The 23,065-nt window shown below is 40.5% G+C and overlaps 2 protein-coding genes across 4 annotated transcripts; both read left to right on the top strand.

Annotated features, from left to right (window-relative positions):
* Window positions 1-866: 866 nt before the first annotated feature.
* On the top strand, window positions 867-12,202 carry LOC125891739 (oxysterol-binding protein-related protein 2-like). Of its 3 annotated transcripts, none has more exons than XM_049581215.1 (14): window positions 867-961; window positions 1,236-1,381; window positions 1,468-1,579; window positions 1,931-2,006; window positions 2,379-2,513; window positions 3,561-3,658; window positions 3,758-3,940; window positions 5,063-5,170; window positions 5,254-5,343; window positions 5,429-5,555; window positions 6,038-6,157; window positions 7,761-7,884; window positions 7,983-8,073; window positions 8,615-12,202. In XM_049581215.1, exons 2-14 carry the CDS (start codon window positions 1,345-1,347, stop codon window positions 8,715-8,717), a joined length of 1,404 nt encoding a protein of 467 aa, XP_049437172.1. In that variant the 5' UTR covers window positions 867-961; window positions 1,236-1,344; the 3' UTR covers window positions 8,718-12,202. The 3 variants fall into 3 exon arrangements, with proteins under 3 accessions (XP_049437172.1, XP_049437173.1, XP_049437171.1); XM_049581216.1 differs by having other exon boundaries at window positions 874-961; window positions 1,344-1,381; XM_049581214.1 differs by lacking the exon at window positions 867-961 and having other exon boundaries at window positions 969-1,381.
* Window positions 12,203-13,864: 1,662 nt separating this feature from the next.
* Window positions 13,865-22,895, top strand: LOC125891812 (proteasomal ubiquitin receptor ADRM1-like). The gene is made up of 10 exons (XM_049581333.1): window positions 13,865-13,948; window positions 14,633-14,862; window positions 14,943-15,059; window positions 15,922-16,045; window positions 16,160-16,246; window positions 16,353-16,443; window positions 17,086-17,330; window positions 19,615-19,772; window positions 21,036-21,138; window positions 22,540-22,895. Exons 2-10 carry the CDS (start codon window positions 14,653-14,655, stop codon window positions 22,641-22,643), a joined length of 1,239 nt encoding a protein of 412 aa, XP_049437290.1. The 5' UTR covers window positions 13,865-13,948; window positions 14,633-14,652; the 3' UTR covers window positions 22,644-22,895.
* The last annotated feature ends 170 nt before the right edge of the window (window positions 22,896-23,065 follow it).

Raw genomic sequence — 23,065 nt, forward strand, 5'->3', positions numbered from 1 at the left:
ACAGCTGATGTGATATATATATATATATATATATATATATATATATATATATATATATATATATATACACTTTAAAATGCCTTTACTGTACTGTATGATTATATTATTAAGGCATTTGTAATGGGATTTTTATAAATGACTGGCCTTACAGTGTTACAGAATTTTTGATGCATTATGTTATTGTATTAATTAAGAGTGGGGAAATCTTTAATAAATTAAAAAATAAATTAAAAAAATATATAAATGAAAAACGAATGTTAATTAAGAGGAAAATTAAGGGATGGTTTTCATGTTATGAGCTGGTCAGTTTTAATTTATTTTTTATTTGTAATAAAATTTTAAAAAGCTTTAAGTGTGCTACAGTCAGTTTAAGGTGCAGTATTTTAATGAGATAATTTTAAGGAAGTGACTAACCCATAATATCCACTGAAAAGAAAAACGAACTATGTAATAATATTCTCCCCTTGCAGAATTGTTGTCAGTTTTTAAATGAAATCTCAAAACTGGTCCTGTATTATCTTTTTTATTATGTATATTATTTTTGTATTTTATAGTAGTCCGGGATTTTATTTCTTTTTAATTTTTTATTATTTTATAGTGTCTGATTTTATTCCTGGAATGTTTTAATCCAGGTTGAACCATGTAAAGCTCTTTGTAACTTTGCCTTTAAACAGTGATGTATAAATAAATGTTATAATTAATAATTTAATAAATAAATTAAGCAGTAATTTGAACGCGTGGACGTTTTAATGTCAGATAATTGACTCCGATGTGAAAACAGCTGCTGGACTGAACAGCCGCTCTTTGACTTCTATTTCTAGAACTCTCCTGGCTGCGCTCTGATTGGCTGTCGCACCTGTCAGTCACGGTGTCCTTGCCGCCCACTTCCGCCCTGTTTGAGAGGCAGATCACTCTCCGCTTGTTTATGTCAGCTGAGCTTTAATTTGATTTTAACTCACAGGTATATGTAATTGTATTGTGTTTAAACCTTCGTGTCAGTGTCTGCGTGGTTATCGTTAGCTTCTCTCCGCTGCCCACCCTCCATCTAACGGTTTAACTTAGCAGCAGCGATGCTAACGGCTAGCTAGCTAGTCAGATAGCGAACTCCTAGCTGAGGCTCTTTGGGGAGCAGAGCTACTGACAGCGAGCTAGCAAGCTGTTATTATTAGTCATAGCATGTATTAGATCATGTTTGGCTGCCGTGTGCTTTGTGTAACGCGTCCGTGCTGTTGCAGGTAGTGTGTGTGGCTGTCTGTGATGCTTGGAGCGAGGCTGGGCTGCAGGGACAGGCCGATGGTGGAAACATGACTTCTGAGTAACGAACAGTTACTTTCTCTGCTCAGTATGAACAGCGAGGAAGAGTTTTACGACGCTGAGACAGGTGAGACACAGATGACAGATGTGTCATATAGTTAAGTGTGCTTGCTTCCTGTGTCTAAATGAATCCTCTGCTCTTGCCTCCATCAGGGCTGGAGTCAGATGATTCCTGTGAGGTCAGTTTCAAAGATGCCCTGGTGTTTGACTGTAAGCAGGTGACTGACGGCAGCGCCACACAGGAGAATGGAGTGTGGGAGCGAAGGTGAGGGGTCATGTACAAGAAATGTGTTTGCATGTTACCACATGACTACGTTTGTCTTTGGGTGAGGGGCTGGAGGGGCTCATTATGCATGCACACACACGTGGAAGCACACAAGGCCAGTGCGACCACATTTTTATGCTGTTAGCTAGTGAATACCTCCATTGCAGAGCATTTAGAGTAACTGCTGGTGAAGCTAGTCAAGTCTTATGTTTCAGCTTGAGAGACATCTGGATTTTAAAGCAGTACACTGTGTTCTTGGATGATACACTGCCTGCAGTTAACAGATACACTGTGAAAAGTTTCATTGGATTTAACGTCGTTTTAATCACATTCCGTCGTTATGTGTACCAGGAAAAGCCTGCCTGCTGAAATGATCTCCAGAAGCAACTTCAGTGTGTGGAGCATACTGAAGAAATGCATCGGCATGGTGAGTCCTACCTTCCTCCAACTGAATCTGAATTTCTGTCGTCAATTTTGCCACAGACAGGCTGTTGTCAGATTCAGGGCCTAGTGTGACATGTTTTTTTAAATAATTAAATGCTTCCATGTTTCAGCTTTCATCATGCCGCTACAAGATTAGTCATGTCTGAACTCTTTTCTCTGCCTGACATTTTACGTAATCATCTGAAAGAACCAAAATAGCTCAAATGAACACCTGAATACAATGAACATGAAATACACGCCCTACTCTTAAAAGGCAGAATATATTTGTTGCATAAAAGTTAGATAATATGATGCATGAGTTGTTGTAAAGCTTATTTATCTGGTCTTATTTGATCTTTTCATGTGGTTCTTACAGGAGCTGTCTAAAATAGCGATGCCGGTCGTGTTTAACGAGCCGCTGAGCTTCCTCCAGAGAATGTCGGAGTACATGGAGCACACTCACCTCATCCACAAAGCCTGCAGTTTGTCTGACTCAATAGATCGTATGCAGGTACAGATAATGGATAACTCTGAGGTTATGTTGTTTTTATTTTTAGCTTAACTTTATTTCTATTTTAATTTTTTTTCTGTCTGCATTGTTCAAAACACACCTGGACAGATAAATGTAACAGATCTTACTCTGATTTAAAGCTGCAGCTAACAATTATTTTGTAATCGACTAATATGTCTTTTAAACTGTCAGATTAAATGTCCTATTAACCATCTTCAAATAGTGTTTTTTGTCTGGCCGACAGTCCAAAACTCAAAGACATTCAGTTTTACTGGCTTGTTCGGTTCAATCGAACTCAAGTTAGTTTGCCACCTAAGTGCAGTTCTTTTGGGCAGGTGTGAACACAGCAATCACACTCTGGTGCACACCAAAACAACCGGACCGAGACCTTCTTGAAGAGGTGGTCTCAGTCTGGTTAAAAATGAACTCTTACGCGGTTCATTTGTGGTGAGAACGTGTTCCGACCTGGATTTGAAGCAACTGCAGTCACATGACACATTGTTTGGGTTAAACATGAGCATGTTACAGTCCTGGAGGATTATTAATGTGCACCTCCTCCTGTACTGCCTTAATATGCACATTCAGCACATCCAATGCATCAAAACATTGTTTTCTAGTTGGAGCCGCGCCTCGTTTTCAAACTGTATGGTTTGACTAAAACGAACAATGACAGCAATATAGTCCACGATGAGCAGCGCTAAAATCAACCTGCGTAGTTGTCCCTCCATTGTGACATTAGAAAGTGTCACGTTTATCTTGCAAGTGTACTCTTCTTCAACGTTTGCTTTACTTCCTGAATTTTTCCCACATGGAAATTCTGACCAATCAAGAGCAGCTTTCTCACACAAGGCATTTGATCTGGTCCGCTTGTAAATGCTGCCGTGAGAACACGAACCAACTCTAGGCAATTATGTAACTTTGTGACAACATTAGACCCTGATTCGGACCAAAGCAAGACAACTCTAGGTCTGAAAGCACCCAAAGAAAATCTGATAATCATCACATTTGAGAAGCTCTGCTCTGATTCACTTCATGTCTCTGTGACAGGTTGTTGCTGCATTTGCTGTTTCGTCCGTAGCGTCTCAATGGGAACGGACTGGAAAGCCATTTAATCCTTTACTAGGAGAGACATATGAACTCATAAGGTACTGGAGAGTAGAACAGTTTTGTCTTGATGAGACAGACATAAATAAACCAAAATGTTTTTTGTTCATTAATGTGAGTTCTCAAATGTTTTTTCAAAGAGAGGACGAGGGATACAGATTGATCTCGGAGCAGGTGAGCCACCACCCTCCCGTCAGTGCCTTCCATGCCCAGTCTCTAAAGCAAGAGTTCGAGTTTCATGGCTCCATCTACCCAAAACTCAAGTTCTGGGGCAAAAGTGTGGAGGCTGAGCCGAAAGGCACCATGACACTTGAGTTACTGAAGTGAGTATTTTTCAGGTAATTTTTTGGTATTTAATTAGCTTTGTTGTGGTTGTGCTTCTTAGCTGGGTTTGATTGTTTCGATTATTTGTTAGTGAGTGACTTTTCTTAAAAGCTCTAAGTTTGTTGCTCACTCTGATGTTAACCCTGTAGTTTGTCGATACACTTTGTGAAAATATGAAATTTTATTGCACCTTTTACACTGGCTCTTCAAGGTGTGAATTTCACACCATTGTGCCATCTGGCCGATCTGTATAAAAGGTGCAACTGCAGAACAGGACAGCTGGTCAGATTAACAGGACGTTTTGACGACGTATTATACATGTGACTCACCGCGGGAAATTTAAAAAGTAGCTGTTAGCTGTTAGCGGCTAACTCGAAGAAGAACAGCAGTTGAAAATGTCTACAAACTGGGACAACAATGCGGTCTGCGAGCTCCTTACCGTTGCAGCAGATGACGAAATTGGCTGCCGTATAACAGAAACCACCAATTGTGTATTTTTTTTTTTACATTAAATTTTTTGTATGGATTAAACAAATGAGTTATAATATCCTAATACCTTTGGACAGAGCCACGCTAGCAGTTTCCCCGTTTCCTGTTTTCATGCTAAGCTAAGCTAAGCTAACCAGCTGCTATGTATGTACACTGGTGGCACTGTATTGATAGTACTAGGGTACTAGGGTTTAAAAGTCGGAACAACATTTTTGCCGTCAGGTGTTCTACTCTGGAAGAGCAAATTGTTTTTGACCACTGTGGCACGGGACAGTGTGCAACATGCTGTGTGTTTGGTTTGAATGAAAGATAAATAAATGGACATTTGTTCAGCCTGTGTTTTGTGGTATAAATAAATATGATGATTATTCTGCAACTGGAACCTGCAGTTCATTGTCTGAACTCAACATAACCAAGGAAACTGTGGCATCAACTGTGCAAAGCACGTCTGGCTGGGTGTAACATCCATGTAGCTGCAAGTAATAGGCTTAGCTCCTACAAGCGTCATATTTAACAGACCAACATCAGAGTGGCATCCGTCTTCTCTTCTAACTTTTGGCAAGAAAATAAAGCATATGTGTATCTCCCAAAATGTTGAACTGTTCCTTTAAGATTCTGTGAATTTCTTCCAGACATAAAGAAGCGTACACGTGGACAAACCCAATGTGTTGTGTGCACAACATCATCCTTGGAAAACTCTGGATTGAGCAATATGGAACCGTGGAGATAGTCAACCACAGGTAGGGTGTCAAATACTTAACTTCAAGACTTAAACTCGCTGGAACATTGATCATTGATTGACTTTTTTTATTTCATTCATCAGCACTGGAGATAAGTGTGTGTTGAACTTTAGACCGTGCGGCATGTTTGGGAAAGAGCTGCATAAAGTCGAAGGTTATATCCAAGACAAAAGGTTAGAGCACAACAGCACTGTTAACAGCCAGCGGTTGTGATTAATTGTCAGAGAACTGATTGGATTCTCTTTGTTGTTGAACCAGTAAGAAGAAGCGGCGAGTGATCTATGGGAAGTGGACGGAGTGCATGTACAGCGTGGACCCCAAGGTTTACGAAGCATACAAGAAGTCAGAGAAGAAGACAGGGGGAGAATCAAAAAAGCTGAAACAGGTAAGCGGCGCTCAGATTTACAGTCGACTCTGCTTCAACTGACATCTGAGATGAAATACTGCTCAGAGTTTGATCACCGGTTTGTCTTTGGCATGTTTTATCTGTCTTACAACGTGAAGTAATCTGTGACTCATCACTCTGAATTCTTTTCTCAAATGGTATCTTTTCCTTTCACAATAACATGCAGTGGCATTAGTAGAAGGTAAGGTAAAAGTGTATTTGATATCTGTAGTGTGCTACTGCTGTTGTCTAGTTCGAGTTATGTTCAAAGTGTATGATTAGATCATTGCCAGCACTAATCCATAATGTCTTGCAATGACATGCATTGTTGCTTGAGAGACGTGTTGAATCTGTGGCAACCGTACTTCTGTGGATCACTTGTTTGCACATGAACTGTACGTACTGTGAGCTTCAGCTCGTTAGTCCAGGTATAAATTATGTTTTTTATGTGTGTGTGTGTGTGTGTGTGTGTGTGTGTGTAGGAACATGATTGTGAAGGTGAGGAAGCAGATGATATGCCAGAAGTTCAAGAGACTGTGACTGTGATACCAGGAAGTGCCTTACTGTGGAGGATAACGCCGCGGCCTGCTCACTCAGCACAGGTCAATATCTCTCTCTCACTCACACACACACACACACACACACACTAGGTATGAAAGAAAAAACAGACTATATTCTAATTAAGGTTATTAATTAAGATAATGTTATTTCGGAGCCTTAGGCCCTGATCACACAGAAAGTGTTTTGCAGGTCGCAAAATGGCTTTTCTTTAAATTGAATGCAACTAGTGAAAAAAATGCTTGTTGCACCTTTTTACTGTTGTCAGGCAACCACACACTCATCTCCTTATTCTAACCTTCCTGTGTAATCAATCTACCGTTCATTTATTTATTTTATTTAATTTATTGTCACAGTAATTAGTATCTAGTTCCTAAAATGCTCAGGTAGAGGGTACTTGCTGTAGCTCTGGCTGAGGGTGAGAGGCTGTCAGTAAATAGTTTGTTGGGCCCAGGGAAACGGAGATCTGTGTGGGTACATGAGACCCTATAAAAGAGGGTGGATCATGGGAAGTACCACCAGTTGGTCCAGGAGCTTTGTCTCTTGATGGCCATTTCCAGGCATATTTTAGGATGACTCAGAGGCACTTTGACAACCAGCTGTCTATCGTCAGGTCGTGCAGCTCTGGGTATCCAGCAACCGCAACCACCAGTTTCTCCTCCATTGTTTACCAACTGTAAACTTGTTGTCCTGACCACCACAGAAGGCCCGATAACAGAAAAAAAGAGATGACGAAAAGAGATGATGTGGAGTGTTTTTCCACTCTCAGTTGAAGTTTTTTCAACTCAAGGAGTTCGGAGCGCTCTGGCAAAAACGCCAGGCTCCTAAAGTGCAGAAACACAAGGTGCAGCTTAAAAACTGCGAGCCAAAAACTTCATTCTTATTCAAAATAATTACAAGAAGGCGCCTCCAGCTGCTAAAATGCTCTCTGTTTGATCAGGGCCTTACTGGGCAGAGCCTCTTTTCCTCCAGGCAGCTTCCAACGTGTACGCAGCTGTATGTACCAAAGAGCAGCGTGAAAGTGAGAAGCACTCACTCTGCAGCTAAATCTGGGGACCGCAATGTCCCTAGAAGTATACTGCACACTGACTCGACTTGAAGCAATCTCAGTCTGATGATTCAAATCTCTGACTTTCAGCCCTTATGTTGAGTGCATTTCCTTCCTCATAAAACACTTGTCAAGCTTAAGATTTATTACTTAATATCGTTAATTCCTGGATTGTTGATGTCAGTGTTTTTTAGCTTGCAGTCTACTTCTTCACTACCTTTGATTAGACATTAGGGCTGAGGCGATAACCGCAACATTGCATTACAGCACTATAGACAAGTCAACCACAGGGGACAGCAAGCCACTACTGTAACCGCTATGTTCATGTTTTTTTCTGTTTTTTTGTGGGAGCACCATGTACTTAAAGCATGACAAGGTGTTGATCTTATATTCTGTGCTGAGCGCTGCATGTTTGAGGTGTTTTTTTCTGGTCACTGAGTTGAAAAATATTCAATTTTTGGATAAAACGCTGCAGCTACTCGTCACTGTCACTTTCTACCCTTTAAAAAGTAGCAAAATACATTGAGATTTGTTGAATTAGCTGATTTATCTGCCCGCCAAATCACTTTATGAACACAGACTTTGATCGTTCTGTGTAGATGTATAACTTCACCAGCTTTGCCATGACACTAAACGAACTGGAGCCTGGCATGGAGAGACTACTGGCGCCAACAGACTGCCGGCTGAGGCCCGACATCAGAGCCATGGAGAATGGAGACATAGGTAACACCTACGTCACATTAACTGTTCCTGCCACACACACACAACCCTTGTATGGTTCTGTAATGGCTTCTTCATTCATGTTTCTGTCTTTCTTACAGACTTAGCGAGTTTGGAGAAAGAGCGGTTAGAGGAGAAACAAAGAGCTTCACGTAGGGAACGCTCCAAGGATGAGGAGGAGTGGGCAACCAGGTGTGTGTTTGACACAGAATTCAAAGTTCAAGTTCAAGGTCTTGTAGATAAAGCCCCCTCTCAGACATGCACCATGTTGCATAAATGTCATGACAGTTTAACATGACAGAAAAACACAAAGTCACTTTTACATAAAAGTCATGACGGTGATATTTCCATCACTAGTCTGGATGGGATGTAGTCAGATTAGTTTAAAGGCCGCAGCACGACAACGTTAAATACACAGAGAAATGAAATACAATGAGTTTAGTAAATCACAAAATAATCTGTAAGTGAGCCAAATTTAAGTTGGTGAGGCGAGTCTTCACGTCAGATCAGTGTATAATAAATATAAATATAATAAATAAAATCTCACTGTGAAGCCAAACACTGTTCATCTGCACACACTGATGACACACAGCTGTTTCCCAGCTGATTGCAGAAGAAGCTTTTCAGTTCAGAACTTAAACATGTTTAAAAACTGTCCATCTCTCACGTTATGTCATATTTCTTTTTACCGTGTCATTACAAACAAGTCCTGTGTGTTATTATGTCTCTCCAGGTGGTTTCAGCTGGGAACAAACCCTCATACAGGAGCCGAGGACTGGCTGTACACAGGTGGATACTTTGACAGGAATTACACTGACTGTCCCAACATTTATTGACACAGGAGGAGGTGCTCGGTGTGGAGATCTCCCTCCTCTCTGATAGGGTTCACTTTATTTCTCAGCATCTAAGATTTGTGTGTCTTGTGACGTCCAGACGCTCACTGGTACTGTGTGTCTCTTTGAATCCATGAAGAGCTGATATCTGAATGTTATCAGACAGTTTATCAGATTATTGCCGACTGTGAACTTTGTCCACAGGAGAAAATATTATAGAAAGGAGAATTTTAGAGTTTACTTAATGTAAATGTCAGACATCTTCATCTTTATAATATGCCCTAATCATGACAGTAATAGTCCACGTGTATGTTACTCACCTGTCGAGGGTTTTAAACAAGTCACCTGTGTGCATGAGTGCGTGAGAGTGTGTGTGTGTGTGTGTGTGTGTGTGTGTGTGTGTGTGTGTTTGCGCGTGTGTATGTGGTGACCATGCTCCTGCTGCAGAACATAAAGCTCTGACTTCTAGGGACTATATTCTCAGTTTTAGTTCAGGTACTCAACCATAATCTCACCTGTAGTCGTCCCACACACTTCTTGTCCACTTGCATTCAAATATCAGGGGTTATTTAAACACATCTGCTACTTTTTATATGCATTTAAAACCTATCATTTGAATATTAGATGTGTATTTTAGTTAGTTGTAAACATCCCTAAAATGTCACATGTGTGTTACGTTTTCTGTGAATAGAGACTTACAGTAGAGATGAAAGCTGCTTCTAACCGTGTTTACCGTCACAGTAAACATATTGTTGGTACATTATAATGTGTCCGCTGTAACATAGATGATGTGTATAATAATTGGTGCATGCATGATCACCAAGGCGGATTATTTACACAAGTTAAAGCCATAAAAAACCTTTTTCTGCACTAATAATAAAACTGTAAATGGATTCGCATGAAACGTTGAAGCAGAAGGATACAGTGGTTCAAAGCAGGGGGTTTTCAGTCTGACATGTCCATGGTATATTCTGAGCCATAAAGTCACAACAACATAAATGAAAAGTTCATATTGACAGATTTTGTAACTCCTATTGTTATTGTTTATTGTACTAAAGACGAACTAACTTTGCAAATTGTCATCATTTAAATGTCCAGTGTGTAGGATTTAGTGGCAGCTAGTGGTGAAGTTGCAGATTGCAACTGACTGAAACTTCTCGTTTGCAAAGTGATCTATGTTGGCCGACACAAATGGCTCGACAGTATCAAGAGCCAGTGTTTGGTTTGTTCTGGGCTACTGTAGAAACAACATGGCGGTCTCCGTGGAAGACAGCCCGCTTTGTATATAGATACAAATGGCTCAATCTGAGGGAACCGAAACAAGATTCCTAAGGGCCGTACACATGCCGCATTTTTTGTGCCCTCAAACTTAATGTTCTCAATGTAGACACACGGCAGGCACGCTCAAATGACAGTGACGCCATCTCAGCGTGCATTCATTCCCAGGAGCCTACTTTTCAGGGCTGCGCCCCAAGATAAACAGAGTTCAACTTTTGAAACACAGGAGCGCGCACCGCATGTCATGTGATGAGCAACCAATCACAGCCAACAGATATCTTTCCCGTCATAAATATTCAGTATCTGGTGAATGTGGAAAAGTTGATCATGTTAGTGCAGGGCTACCCAGAGCTTTACATCTGTCCCACAGACAATAGGCCTACACACTTAAAAACAGCGCCTGGAGGATGATCATCCCTGCACTCTGGATTTTGCGTAAATAGGCTATGACACGGTGCTTCTTAAGGTTGCTTAGCAACCTCAGAGGCAAGCTGCCACCGCGCTCTTGACAACTGGCTCAAAAAACAAAAGTAATGCCTAGTTCTTGACCATGCGTTTTCCAGGCAGTTAAAGAGGCAGCATGTGTACGGCCCCTTATGCAGTGTCTCAATTAAGATACTACTTGTCGTACACTTCCACATAGTACACACTGTGTATACTCTGTACTTACTTGTGCAATACATGAATTTCGTGTCTCAAATCAAACACAGCTACTGTGCTCTTATCAGGAGTAACAGTTGATTAATGAACGATCTTCTTTTAAATGGCAAATTGCAACCAGATGGAGCATTACCGCCAGTGTTTGACTGCAAATGTCGCCCGCCGAAATGTGTATTTGCTTGTTAACCGTTAACCGATGCAGCTTTTTCAGCCACCATTTTCACAAGTTTGGTGGTCTCTCCCTTTCAGCTACATGGCAAAAATGGTGACCATTAAGGGTGAGAAGTGTGCAGCGTTCCAAACTAAACATCTGACTGTTATGGGTACTCATAGTGTACTGCACTTTACCATACTTGTCAGTGTGAATGCACTTAAGCATTTAAAATAGCAAGTATAGGTATGGAAGAATGCAAGTCAAGACACAGCATCAGTTTCAGGTGATTATAGATTAATAAAAACGTAGGTATAAATATTTTATTCCAATATATCCCCCTAAATCCTTCACACTGGACCTTTAAAAATTTGTTGGATTATCTGTTAGCAGTTCTTGTTTGCAGTGCACCCATAAAATGTACACACAACAAACACTGAATGACTTTGATAGTGAAGAAACTTTAAAAGTGAGATGATCCTCAGTCAAGTTCTGGATTTGCGAGATGTTGATTTAATGATATCCACAGGATGTATAAGTCAGACTCAATCTAAAAATATGTGTCATATATTTTTGACTGAGTTGTGACTCCAAGAAGGAGTAGGAATTTTAAGGCTCTCCCTCCGTGGCCTCCTGCCAAGGTGCTGTGTCATACCGACTCCTGATTATAGCCGTCTTCACACATGGACACGTAACTCTGACTGTTTGCAGAGTTTCCAGTTGAATCCCCACAGACATTTCTCCATCAATGAAAGCTGTTTTTGGGCACAGCACCAGCAGCAGCAGCAGCAGCAGCAGCAGCAGCAGCAGCAGCAGAAATAGACAGGACTCTGTAGCCATCATGAACCTATGCAAACTGATCCCTCCAGTCTGCCCTCCTGAAATGTGAAGAATAGAAATAAAACACTTAACTCCTCTTCAGCTTGTAGCCGACGTGTGCTTCAGACACTACAGAGGCAGCAGATAATGAATGTTGTGTGCTGATGATATAAAGCTGACATACATTCAGCACATGTTAGAGACTGTGTGTAGATATTTCTTTGTGTTTCTGAGCACTAACCTTGCATAAACTGCACATTTGATTGCTCACAGTCCAACGCACATATTGTACAGTGAGAGTATATCTTTGATCACATCTCCCCTTGGCTGCCCTCAACTTCACTCTGAATTCAAAGCACTTTGTGACGCCTGCAGACTCTCAAAGCTGCAGGTTTGCTCTGATGGTCCCTTTGATCTCACACTCTTTACCCTCTTGTTTCGTCTAGCATCTATTTGAAAATGTTTACATTGTATGTTCATTAAGCTCTTGTTTTGTTTTCTCCTCATACTGTTATCCACATACAAATGTATGCTTACAAGGCATATTTGAGAAATAAATTATGGACTATTGAAATTACCAGCCCTGTTGTCGTTTGAGCAATCACTTTAACACTGTGTGTGGGTGTGGGTGTACACCAGTGGTTCCCAGCTTTGAGGTTACAAGATGATTTATGGGATATAAAAAAAAGACATTTTTCTGCTGCATATCTTGTATTTTTTTCTGCCTTTTTTTCTAATCTTTGCTTTTTCTTTTGAAGAACTGAAATCCTTTCCCCTCATAGGTCCTCATAAAATATTCAAAAGAAACAATCTGAGAAGGGAAAACTACGTATTACTCATTGACACAATGCAAGGTGTGATAAGAGGTCACCACTAAATGATTCATTACAGGGGGACCAAATCCTCATTGTAGGAGCTGTGTTTAATATATAACACGTGATCAAAATGATCTAAAACTCAATTTTGAGATGATTCTGTAAAAAGCTTTCTAATAAATAATAAATATAGCAACTTCTGATCAACCTATATCAACTTCAGGTTTTCAGAACAACTTCCAGTTAGGCCCCCCACACATTTTTGATACAAACTCCACCCACATCAGGTTTTAACCCTGCATATTCCGAGTACAGATACAGATAATTTAATAGGTTGAACAGATACAGAAACAAATAGCGGTATAATTGCTCATCCCTAATGTTAGCATTGTCTTTTAGCATAGCATGCACACTTTAGTAGTTTAGTTTTGTCCCTTTCTTTTTTGTATTAATGCTAGTGTAAATGTTGGTAATCCTAAAAATGCTTCATGTTGTTAACAGTGAGAGAAGACAAACTCAGATCATGTACTTTAGTAGTCTAGAAGTGCCAAAGTATTAGCGTCAAAATAAAATTAAATTACCAAAATTAAAAGTACTTATTATGCAGACTGGCATTTCAGAATTAGACATATTGAGTCTATTAGCAAGTGTTACATATAAATTGTGGAGCTGAGCAAGAGCAGTGTGCAAAATTTTCTGTTCAAGGACTCTGCGTCTGAGAAATAATAAAACCTCTCTGAGACAGTTGGATGTGCGAATATCTCTCTTCAAAAGACTTAGACATATTACATATTTGGATTATAATTATTGGTAGATTAATGTGTCCAACACTTAAACGTTGCATCTTGTGAAGTTGGTGCTAATTTTAATTATATATACTGCTGAGTAGCTGAAACTATAGTAACACATTTTATTTGTAATTTTTATTTTCTATTTAAACTAAATTTAACATAAATGTAATGGAGTAAAAAAAATGCCGTATTTCCATCTGAACTGTCATGGAGTAGAACTTTAAAGTAACATAAAATGGAAATACTCAAGTACAAGTACCTGAAAATGATAGCTAAGTACAGTATTTGAGTAAAAATACTCAGTTACTTTCCACCACTGGGCGTTAGTAACATCTGCAGCCCATCAAAACCAGTCAAATGTATTTATCACAATCTAGTCAAAGCTCAGAGGTTAATCTCATTAATGATTTATAACAGACTTGATTTATAAATCATTAATAAAGCCATCGGTAACAACATATAAATACTTTATGACGGATGTCTTATTAGAAAGTTGATCCAAACAATCTCAGTTTGATTTATTTCTGTATAAAAAGCTTCAGCACAGTAAACAGGCTGTGCTGTGTCATCTCTACCGAACATGCGCATGGACATTTAAAGCCCTCCTTACTGACACACGGTTCAACCAATCACAGCGACGCACCGGCAACAGCCAGCCAATCAGAATCCCCCTCAGTGTTTTTGCCTGCTCTCCGGCTGAACGGTTTTCAGTGAGAACATGTAAGTATAAACATCTTTTATTACGTATATTTGTGACTCAGTAACACAGTAAACAGACGTGTGTTTAATTTATATGTATGAAATGTGAAAGTGCAGCTCAGTCGTGTAGACGTCGAGCCGACAACAGGCGGCGTGCTACAGGATGCAGAGTCATCTGTGGCTACTCCAGTAGCAGGGTTATTATGGGAGCACTGGGATGAGCTTTGTTCCAGTATTATGTTCTGGTTCAGATCTGCTTCTTTATCATGTTGTCTGCTTAATGTGTTATTTTAGTGTCAGTCTATGAGAGTGTTATTATCTGCTGAAAGGAAATAATTACTTAGCTTCACAGTAAATGGGCTAGTAGGTTAGAGACACGTCCAGAATGGATGTGGAAGCAAGAATTACAATTTAATCTACATTTATATTAAACTACAACTGAATTACATGTTCATTAACAGAGTGGAGTGACACAGCTGGAAAAAGATGACCTCTTAGTCTAAGTCTTAGTCATTTTTCATATGTTTATTGTACAAGTTTTTTTTTTATTCTTTTATCTATTTTGTTTCTTGATTTTACAATATCTGATTTTTATTTTCTCTTGCACCAAAACACCAAGTCAAATTACTCATGGCAATAAACCTGATTCTGACTTCACCCTAATGATGTCCCTAACTGTCTTCCTCCTCTGTGTCCTCCCTGCAGCACAACCTGTCTTCCTCATCATGGCTTCTGGAGCTTTGTTCCCCAGCATGGTGTCTGGGTCCCGCGGCTCCTCCAGCAAGTACCTGGTGGAGTTCCGGGCCGGTAAGATGACCATGAAGGGTAGCACGGTGACCCCTGACAAGCGCAAAGGTCAGGTCTACATCCAGCAGACTGACGACTCCCTCATCCACTTCTGCTGGAAGGATCGGACGACCGGGAACGTGGATGATGTAGGTGACATCGTCTATGTGTAATAAAAGCTTCCTCTGTGTACAACCCTATTATTAACCTGTTTCCTGTCCTGATTTAGGACCTGATCATCTTTCCTGATGACTGTGAGTTCAAACGGGTGAACCAGTGCACCACCGGACGAGTCTATGTGCTGAAGTTCAAAGCTGGCTCCAAAAGACTCTTCTTCTGGATGCAGGTATGCAGCACGATCGTCTGCTCCCCACACTTTGATTTACACTTGATAAAAACACACAATGATAAAGGTAAATGTGGAGGAAATTAACATTTATTATGAAGGTAATAACACTAGTAAATATACTGCTATTTCATTTATTCTTTCCCAGCAGAGGGTTAGGGAGGGCTAAAGCTTCATTAGGGTCATCAGTTTTGATGATAGGCCCACAACACCTCTAGAGGGCTCATCGGCAACACCTGACATCCCAGGTCCATCCCCCTCTGCTCTTACAGCCTCGAACCCTGCTGTTGTTAGTGATATTTCAGGGCCCCTGTGTTGTCTCTCCTCTTAATCTCGCCTTTTTGGCTGCGCCTGAGAGGGCTTTGATGGCCTGACAATGGGCTTGGCCTCGAATTCCCATTTCTTTAAGCAGCCTGGTAGTTGATTGCCTATGAAGCCTCTGCAGTCATCTTCAACTGGGCAAACCTTCACTTTTAAGCCGTGTTGTTTGGTGTTAGCTGCCAGCTCAGCGTACTTACGTCTCTTGCGTTTGTAGGCCTCCGCCACCGCATCCTCCCAGGGCACAGTGAGCTCACTGATGTAGACGAGGCACAGTGAAAACATATGTTCAAGTCGCTGGGAGGAAGACATGTTGACCAAAAAAATACAGAATAACACCAGCCCTATCCTTTTAACAGTTGATAGTCAAACCTACTCTTACTGCGTCTTTCCAATTCATTTTAAATTCATCTTATTGTATTATTACCAAAAAATTATATCAGTACTCAATGTAGTGAAACTACTGAATAAACACTTTGTTTATTCAGAAATTCATCACCAGTGAGCCAGATTAAACGTCTTGGTTTTGTTTGTCTGATCTCAGGAGCCAAAAACCGACAAAGACGAGGAGCACTGCCGTAAAGTGAATGAGTATCTCAACAACCCGCCCATGCCCGGTGCCCTTGGTAGCGGTGGCAGCGGAGGACATGATCTGTCCGCCCTGGGAGGTAACAAGTATTTTCCTGTAATGTTCAAGAGCTTCAGACATGCTGTTAGGACACATCTGAAAACAGAATTTTGTTCTGATGCTTTATGTCACCTGTTATTTTTCTCCTGTAAAGGCGAGGGCGGTCTGCAGAGCCTTCTGGGTAACATGAGCCACAACCAGCTCATGCAGCTCATTGGACCAACTGGACTCGGGGGAATCGGTTCGTGCCTGCATGCTAATCAGACAAGGAGGAGAATATCTTGGTAAATGTAGTTTCATGCTCCCAGGAGAATCATGTGGCTGTTTTTCTTTCTTCTGAACGACAGGTGGTCTCGGGGCTCTGGCAGGTCCAGGATTGGCTAACCTCCTGGGCAGCAGCAGCAGCAACGTTCCTGCAGCCAGTAACTCCTCCACAAGGTACCTGAGTCCTGAATATCCAAGAAAAATCCATCTTTTCAAGTCTTTGTCAGACACAGATACTGGCTGTGTATTGTTTGGCCTAGTTGGTTCTAGTTCTCTCCTAGTTGGTTTTGTTCTGCTTTTGAATTGACAAACAGAGAAGACATAAGAAGAAATATGAGGGGAAGTTATGACGGAGAGGAAGTAGAAGAGTTACAGAATCACCTGTGCGAAACACGAACGTTACACTTCAGGTTTTAGTGTCAGTACATCATAATCAAAGATCAGGTGCATCTGTGTTGACTTAATATTTGATACCAATGTCCGATAATTGCACTGAGAAAAATCTTGATCTTGAAAGTTCATTTCATTACATACACTGCCCGATAAAGGCCGAGTTACGGAAACGTTGCAGCATTAGAATAACTATTTTTGCAAGTAAGACAGTGTGCATGAGTTTTTCTACAAGATGCGTTCTGCTTGTCCCTCCCCCACACACCTGTTTGAAAATAGATGTGCAACATATTCCTTTGCTACAAGAAGGGAAAAACATCTCAAAGTAACATCAGATATCACAAGTTGATGTGTGTTGGTGCTTCGTGTTGGAGGTTGTAATAACGGTGAGCTGATCCTGGATTGACACTTTTTGTCCCCTCTCAGTCCGTCCACAGCTGTCACCCCTACCTCCACCTCTACTGCCAGTCGCCTTGGCTCCACCCAGGTGCCTACCACTCCCATCACTCCCTCCGCCACCTCGGCAGCCTCCCCGACAGCCACCACCCCCTCCACCCCTGCTGTGACCACTGCAGCGGCGGCGGGGGCAGCCAACCCCACGCAGCCCATCCAGCTGAGAGACCTGCAGAGCATCCTGGCCACCATGAACGTGCCCGCCAGCGGTCAGGGAGGTGAGCAACCCGACGCTCCTCAGAGCTGAGATCAGACAAAAACTTAAATAACCACCAGAGGGAAAAATACATAATTAAGCCTAATGAGTGTAATTTCACAAGTAATTATGCAGCAAATAATTAGCATTGTGAACAGTCTCTGTGTAATTTAACATGTTAGACTTAATTTGTTGCAGAAGCAGGAACCCCCTGCAAACACTGCAGTCTGTCACTGCTTTGGTTTAATTTTACTGTGCTACGCTACGTTAGGCACAAACTCTGCATCCTGCTTTATGAGTAAAATTAATCACTCTCACCTCGTCTACAGATCCAGGTTTAAAACTAGAGAATAGTGAAGGATTAAGAAGAGTAAAGATATGCACTAAAAGATTAAAGAAGAGTGTGCGAATGAAACTGAGGGTCTGTGGGGCCTTAAAAAGTCTTAAATATCTTAAATTCAGTGTTAACAACAATAGGCCTTAACTGTAATTACATAGTCTGAAATTTGAATTTGAAGCCTTTCTATGTAAACATGCACATTTCAAATGTAACAAAACTTTAAAAGATTAAAACACTGTGATTTTACTTCATATTTACACCATTTTGGCAAAATGTAGATTGACTTAACTCACTCTAATAACCATATTCCTACATAACACTTACCTCTGCACAAGACAACATATACACTACTTGCCAGCAACACTTACCTGTGATCCTTAAATAAGTAAAACATGATTTGTCCAAAAATCTGTCCCTAAATTTGGTTAAAAGTGTCTTGAACACGTCTTAAAAAGCATTAAATTTAACTGTGTGATACCTGTAGACACCCTGATAATACATCGTTTTCATCAGCAGCTGATCACATGACAACTTGTATGTGAAAGGGGTCACTCGTAGTGATGAACCTACAGAGACTTAAATCACCTGACTGTAGTTCTGTAGCTTTATTGTAATTTTGAACTCTTTTTTTTTTATTCACTCTCACTGCTCTCATCAGTGTAATTTTCAGCAGCAGCAGTTTTCAGTTCAGTTTTCAGCAAAAAAGCTCTTAAAACCAACTGTACTCTACCTGCTCAGCACCAAACAGCAGACAGACACAGACACAGCTAGAGACTAACTGGTGAACATAGTGGAGCAATTAGGAGCTGAATACAAAGATATTTACCTCAGGGGTTGGTAGAAACCAAAACAGAACTTTTAAGTGTAATTTTGCTCCTCTAACTGCTGGATGTGTGAATAATAGGGCTGCCCCCAGCTAAGAATTTTCCTAGTCGACCAACAGTCATCATTTAGGGCCATTAGTCGACTAGTCGGCCACATGTTTACCATATTAATGCAATCATTAAATGATATATTTTGGGGCGGGGCAACACAATGGTTTGAGTTGAAGGTGTGAGAAAGAATAGTATCAGTAACGTTGTTAACACTGTGCTACATTACAGAGAAATACAAAGCTCACATCATCTCAAACTGGCTTCATTAACATGACAATATTTTATCTACAAGGCCTCCACAGTCACCAGATCACTGAATAGAGCACTGTTAATGGGATGTGGTGGGAACATGTAGCTACTTCATGTTTCAGATGTCATCATGTTTGTATGGACCAAAATCTCTGAAGATGAGTTTACATATCACCTTGTTGAATCCTTCACCTTCAAAATCATAAGGAAGATCTGAAGGCAAAAGAGGACCAACCTGGTACTAGCAAGGTGTACCTAATAAAGTGCCCAGTGACAAGGACACTTCCTGTGTCTGTCCTTTCAAATTAAATTCCCACATGGTCCAGTCATCTAGGTTTTAATTTATTTTGACATGATGCAGCTCCTAACAGAGTTTCACATTGTTCACTTGGGGTTTTTATGTGCGACTAAGCGACCAATTAAATCTTGCCGACTAATGACCTTTCTGGTCGGCTAACGTTTGGTCGACTATTAGAGAGAAACCCTATTAAATAAGCAGCTGTTTGCTAACCAATTCATGATATGAACCTAAAAGTTGTATAGATGTATAATACATATACATCTACTCATGGACGAGATTTCCTACTGCAATTAAATGCACCAGGAGCAGTCACTGAGGTCAGACAGGTCTGTTAATAGAGAAAAACATCAAAGACAGCATTCAAACTCCTGCTCATCACCCAAAGTGTATAATCCCTGTCAGATTAAGATTAGCTACAGATTCACACACAGATATATGCAATCTAATTACACTGAAAAACTGATGTTAAAACTGTTGGTAAGAAAATGTTGAGGATATGTTTTAATACTAACCAGTCAGAGGTGGTGTTTGTTACCTGCAGTGGACCTTGCCAGCGTCCTGACACCTGAGATCATGGCTCCCATCCTTGTCAACCCTGAGGTGCAGCAGAGGTTGATGCCTTATCTGCCCTCTGGAGAGTCCCTGCCGCAGAGCACAGAGGAGCTGCACAACACGCTCAGCTCGCCTCAGTTTCAGCAGGTAACGTGTTCACTGCTGGATGTCCACTGTTATCTTTCTTAAATCTTGAACTATTATATTTAAATTCAATCTGGAAATGTTGTTTTTTTCCCTCAAATGTTATTCATCACCAGCCTGGTATTTTAATTGTTTTTTTTAGAGATATGTTTATACACTCACCAGCCACTTTGTTAGGTACACCTGTTCAACTGACAGGTTGAGACTGGTGTTAGCAGACTGGTTCAAGATGATAGAAAGGCAACAGTAACTCAAATAACCACTGGTTACATCCAAGGTCTGCAGAAGACCATCTCTGAAGCAACAACACGTCCAGCCTTGAAGCAGATGGGCTACAGCCGCAGAAGACCACACCAGGTGCCACTCCTGTCAGCTGACAACAGGAAACTGAGGCTACAGTTCACACAGGCTCACCAACACTGGACAATAGAAGATTGGAAAACGTTGCCTGGTCTGATGAGTCTGGATTTCTGCTACCACATTCAGATGGTAGGGTCAGAATTTGGTGTAAACAACATGAAAGCATGGATCCATCCTGCCTTGTATCAACGGTTCAGGCTGCTGCTGGTGGTGTAATGGTGTGGGGGATATTTTCTTGGCTCACTTTGGGTCCCTTAGTACCAACTGAGCATGGTTTAAACACCACAGCCTACCTGAGTATTGTTGCTGACCGTGTCCATCCCTTTATGACCACAGTGTACCCATCTTCTGATGGCTACTTCCAACAGGATAACGCACCATGTCACAAAGCTCACATCATCTCAAACTGGCTTCTTGAACATGACAATGAGTTCACTGTACTCCAATGGCCTCCACAGTCACCAGATCTCAATCCAATAGAGCACCTTTGGGATGTGGTGGAACAGGAGATTCACATCATGTGATGTCATCATGTCAATATGGACCAAAATCTCTGAGGAATGTTTCCAGCACCTTGTTGAATCTATGACACCAAGAATTAAGGAAGATCTGAAGGCAAAAGAGGACCAACCTGGTACTAGCAAGGTGTACCTAATAAAGTGCCCAGTGAGTGTATGTAGACCATTTTTTTAGTCAGTCATTTATCAGTTACCCTCTTATTTGTTGCCTGTGTATCTGCTAAATACAGAAACCACTCTCCCAGCTTGAGTTTGACAGAAACAGCGTGTGAAGTCTGTTTTCTCCTTTTAGCGGGATTCTGGTCATTATGAGTTTCTCCCTTTGTTGGTATTTAGAGTGTTTCTGTGGTATTTGTTCTCATTGTTGGTATTTATTGTCTCTCTGCAGGCTATGAGCATGTTCAGCAGCGCCCTGGCATCCGGGCAGTTAGGGCCTTTAATGAACCAGTTTGGTTTGCCGGCAGAGGCTGTGGACGCAGCTAACAAAGGAGGTCAGTGTTCTGCCCACATCAAGCAGAGAAAACTGTCATTGTTTGTTTCACTGCAAGAGATTGAATTTTCATGTTTACACCCGGGGTGTCCGCATTCTCTGACAAAGTGTTAAAGGTTGATGAATCAAAGCAGTAAAGGACTATTTGTCATGTAAAGATATAGTGCAGTAACAGTGTCCTGAGCAGAGAATGAGGTCCCACTCACTCTGTGTGTGTTCTGGTCTGAGCTTATCTGTTCTTTGTCGTAATAGACGGTCCAAGCAAGTGTGCATGTTAGTGCGTGTGTGAATCCCACTTCTTTCATGATACATTATAGTATGACATTTTTATGCAGTCTTTTATTTCATTCTGTAATATGATGATGTTTTGTATGACTTTTTTGGCATTTATACCATAACTCTATTTTTATTTTATGACATGCTATACTTTTACATTTTCTATGGCATACGATACTATACTATGGCTTTTTTTGACATACTAAACTATGACTTTTTTTCCATAATTTTTTATTTATTTATTTTTTTTAAGATATTTTTTGGGGCATTTTGCCTTTAATGGACAGGACAGGTAAGCGTGAAGGTGGGAGAGAGAGAGGGGGGGGATGACATGCACAGGCTGGATTTGAACCCGTGCTGCTGCGGCAACAGCCTTGTACATGGTGCGCCTGCTCTACCAACTAAGCCACCGACGCCCCATTTTTCCCATAATTTTTGACAACATACTATACTATGACTTTTTTCCATAATTTTGGATGACATACTATACTATGACGTTTTTTTCATGATTTTGGATGACATTCCATATTATGACATTTCTTCATGATTTTGGATGATATGCTATGACATTTTTTCATGATTTTTGGCGACATACTACACTATGATGTTTTTTCATGATTTTTGACGACATTCCATACTATGACGTTTCTTCATGATTTTGGATGACATACTATACTATGATGCTTTTTCATGATTTTGGACAACATGCCATGCTCTGATGTTTTTTCATGATTTTTGACAAAATGCCATGCTTATGACTTTTTTCCATAATTTTGGATGACATGCTATACTATGATTTTGACTATTTTGACTATTTTTCATGATTTTTGTGATTATCTTTCCCAGACAAGGACAACCTCAACATTTAAAGATCTCTACAGCACCATGATGTTTTTTCATGATCTTGAACGACATGCTATACTATGACATTTTTTCATGATTTTTTTCAACATGCTATACTATAACGTTTTTTATGACATAATATAGTATGACTTTTTTTGGAGTTAGTATACTATAATAGGCTGACATTTTTTAGACTTGATCAGAAAACTCATTTCCAAATTGAATGATAATGAAAACAGTCTTTACTTGTGGCACTAACTTCTGGACATTTCTGTCTCTATAGATGTCGAGGCTTTTGCCAAAGCCATGGAGACGGAGACAAAGTCGGACCAGGAAGGAGACTCCAAAGACAAGAAAGACGACGATGAAGACATGAGTCTGGACTAAGAACTCTTAAAGTTTGTTATTTAAGGTATTTATTTAGCTGCTGTTGCTGTTTTGTAACTATTAAACATTAAGGATAAAGATTATGGTTAATATAATAACTGTCACTAAGACTCCCCTCCCTCGCTGATTGTGCCGTGTTCATCCTCCAACAGTGTGTTGAATTTAAACTAATTGAACATGTATTCTATCTGCATGTCAGCTACTAGTCTGAGCTGTCCTAGCTGAAAGGGAACAGTAAAACGATGAGAAACATGCTTGTCTGTTGTGTGTTTATTCTTAGTACCCATACTGCGCAGGGAAGATGAAAATAGCTTCATAAATGATTGATTATTGACTGGGCAAAAAAAAACAAACTGATGACTTTTCAGTGTCTGAAAATATATTTGAAAAACATTCATTTTACAGTATGAAAACAATGAATT

The sequence above is a fragment of the Epinephelus fuscoguttatus genome, linkage group LG7 (genome assembly GCF_011397635.1).
Source record: "Epinephelus fuscoguttatus linkage group LG7, E.fuscoguttatus.final_Chr_v1".
NCBI lineage: Eukaryota > Metazoa > Chordata > Actinopteri > Perciformes > Serranidae > Epinephelus > Epinephelus fuscoguttatus.

What these genes read in the sequence shown, in the direction of transcription:
- LOC125891739 (XM_049581215.1), top strand. Translation starts at nt 1,345, where the DNA reads ATGAACAGCGAGGAAGAGTTTTACGACGCTGAGACAG. An exon ending in ACTCAATAGATCGTATGCAG is followed by an intron (nt 2,514 to 3,560) that starts GTACAGATAATG and finishes TCTCTGTGACAG; the next exon opens with GTTGTTGCTGCATTTGCTGT. An exon ending in ATGACACTTGAGTTACTGAA is followed by an intron (nt 3,941 to 5,062) that starts GTGAGTATTTTT and finishes AATTTCTTCCAG; the next exon opens with ACATAAAGAAGCGTACACGT.
- LOC125891812 (XM_049581333.1), top strand. Translation starts at nt 14,653, where the DNA reads ATGGCTTCTGGAGCTTTGTTCCCCAGCATGGTGTCTGGGTCCCGCGGC. An exon ending in GACTCTTCTTCTGGATGCAG is followed by an intron (nt 15,060 to 15,921) that starts GTATGCAGCACG and finishes GTCTGATCTCAG; the next exon opens with GAGCCAAAAACCGACAAAGA. An exon ending in TGATCTGTCCGCCCTGGGAG is followed by an intron (nt 16,046 to 16,159) that starts GTAACAAGTATT and finishes TCTCCTGTAAAG; the next exon opens with GCGAGGGCGGTCTGCAGAGC.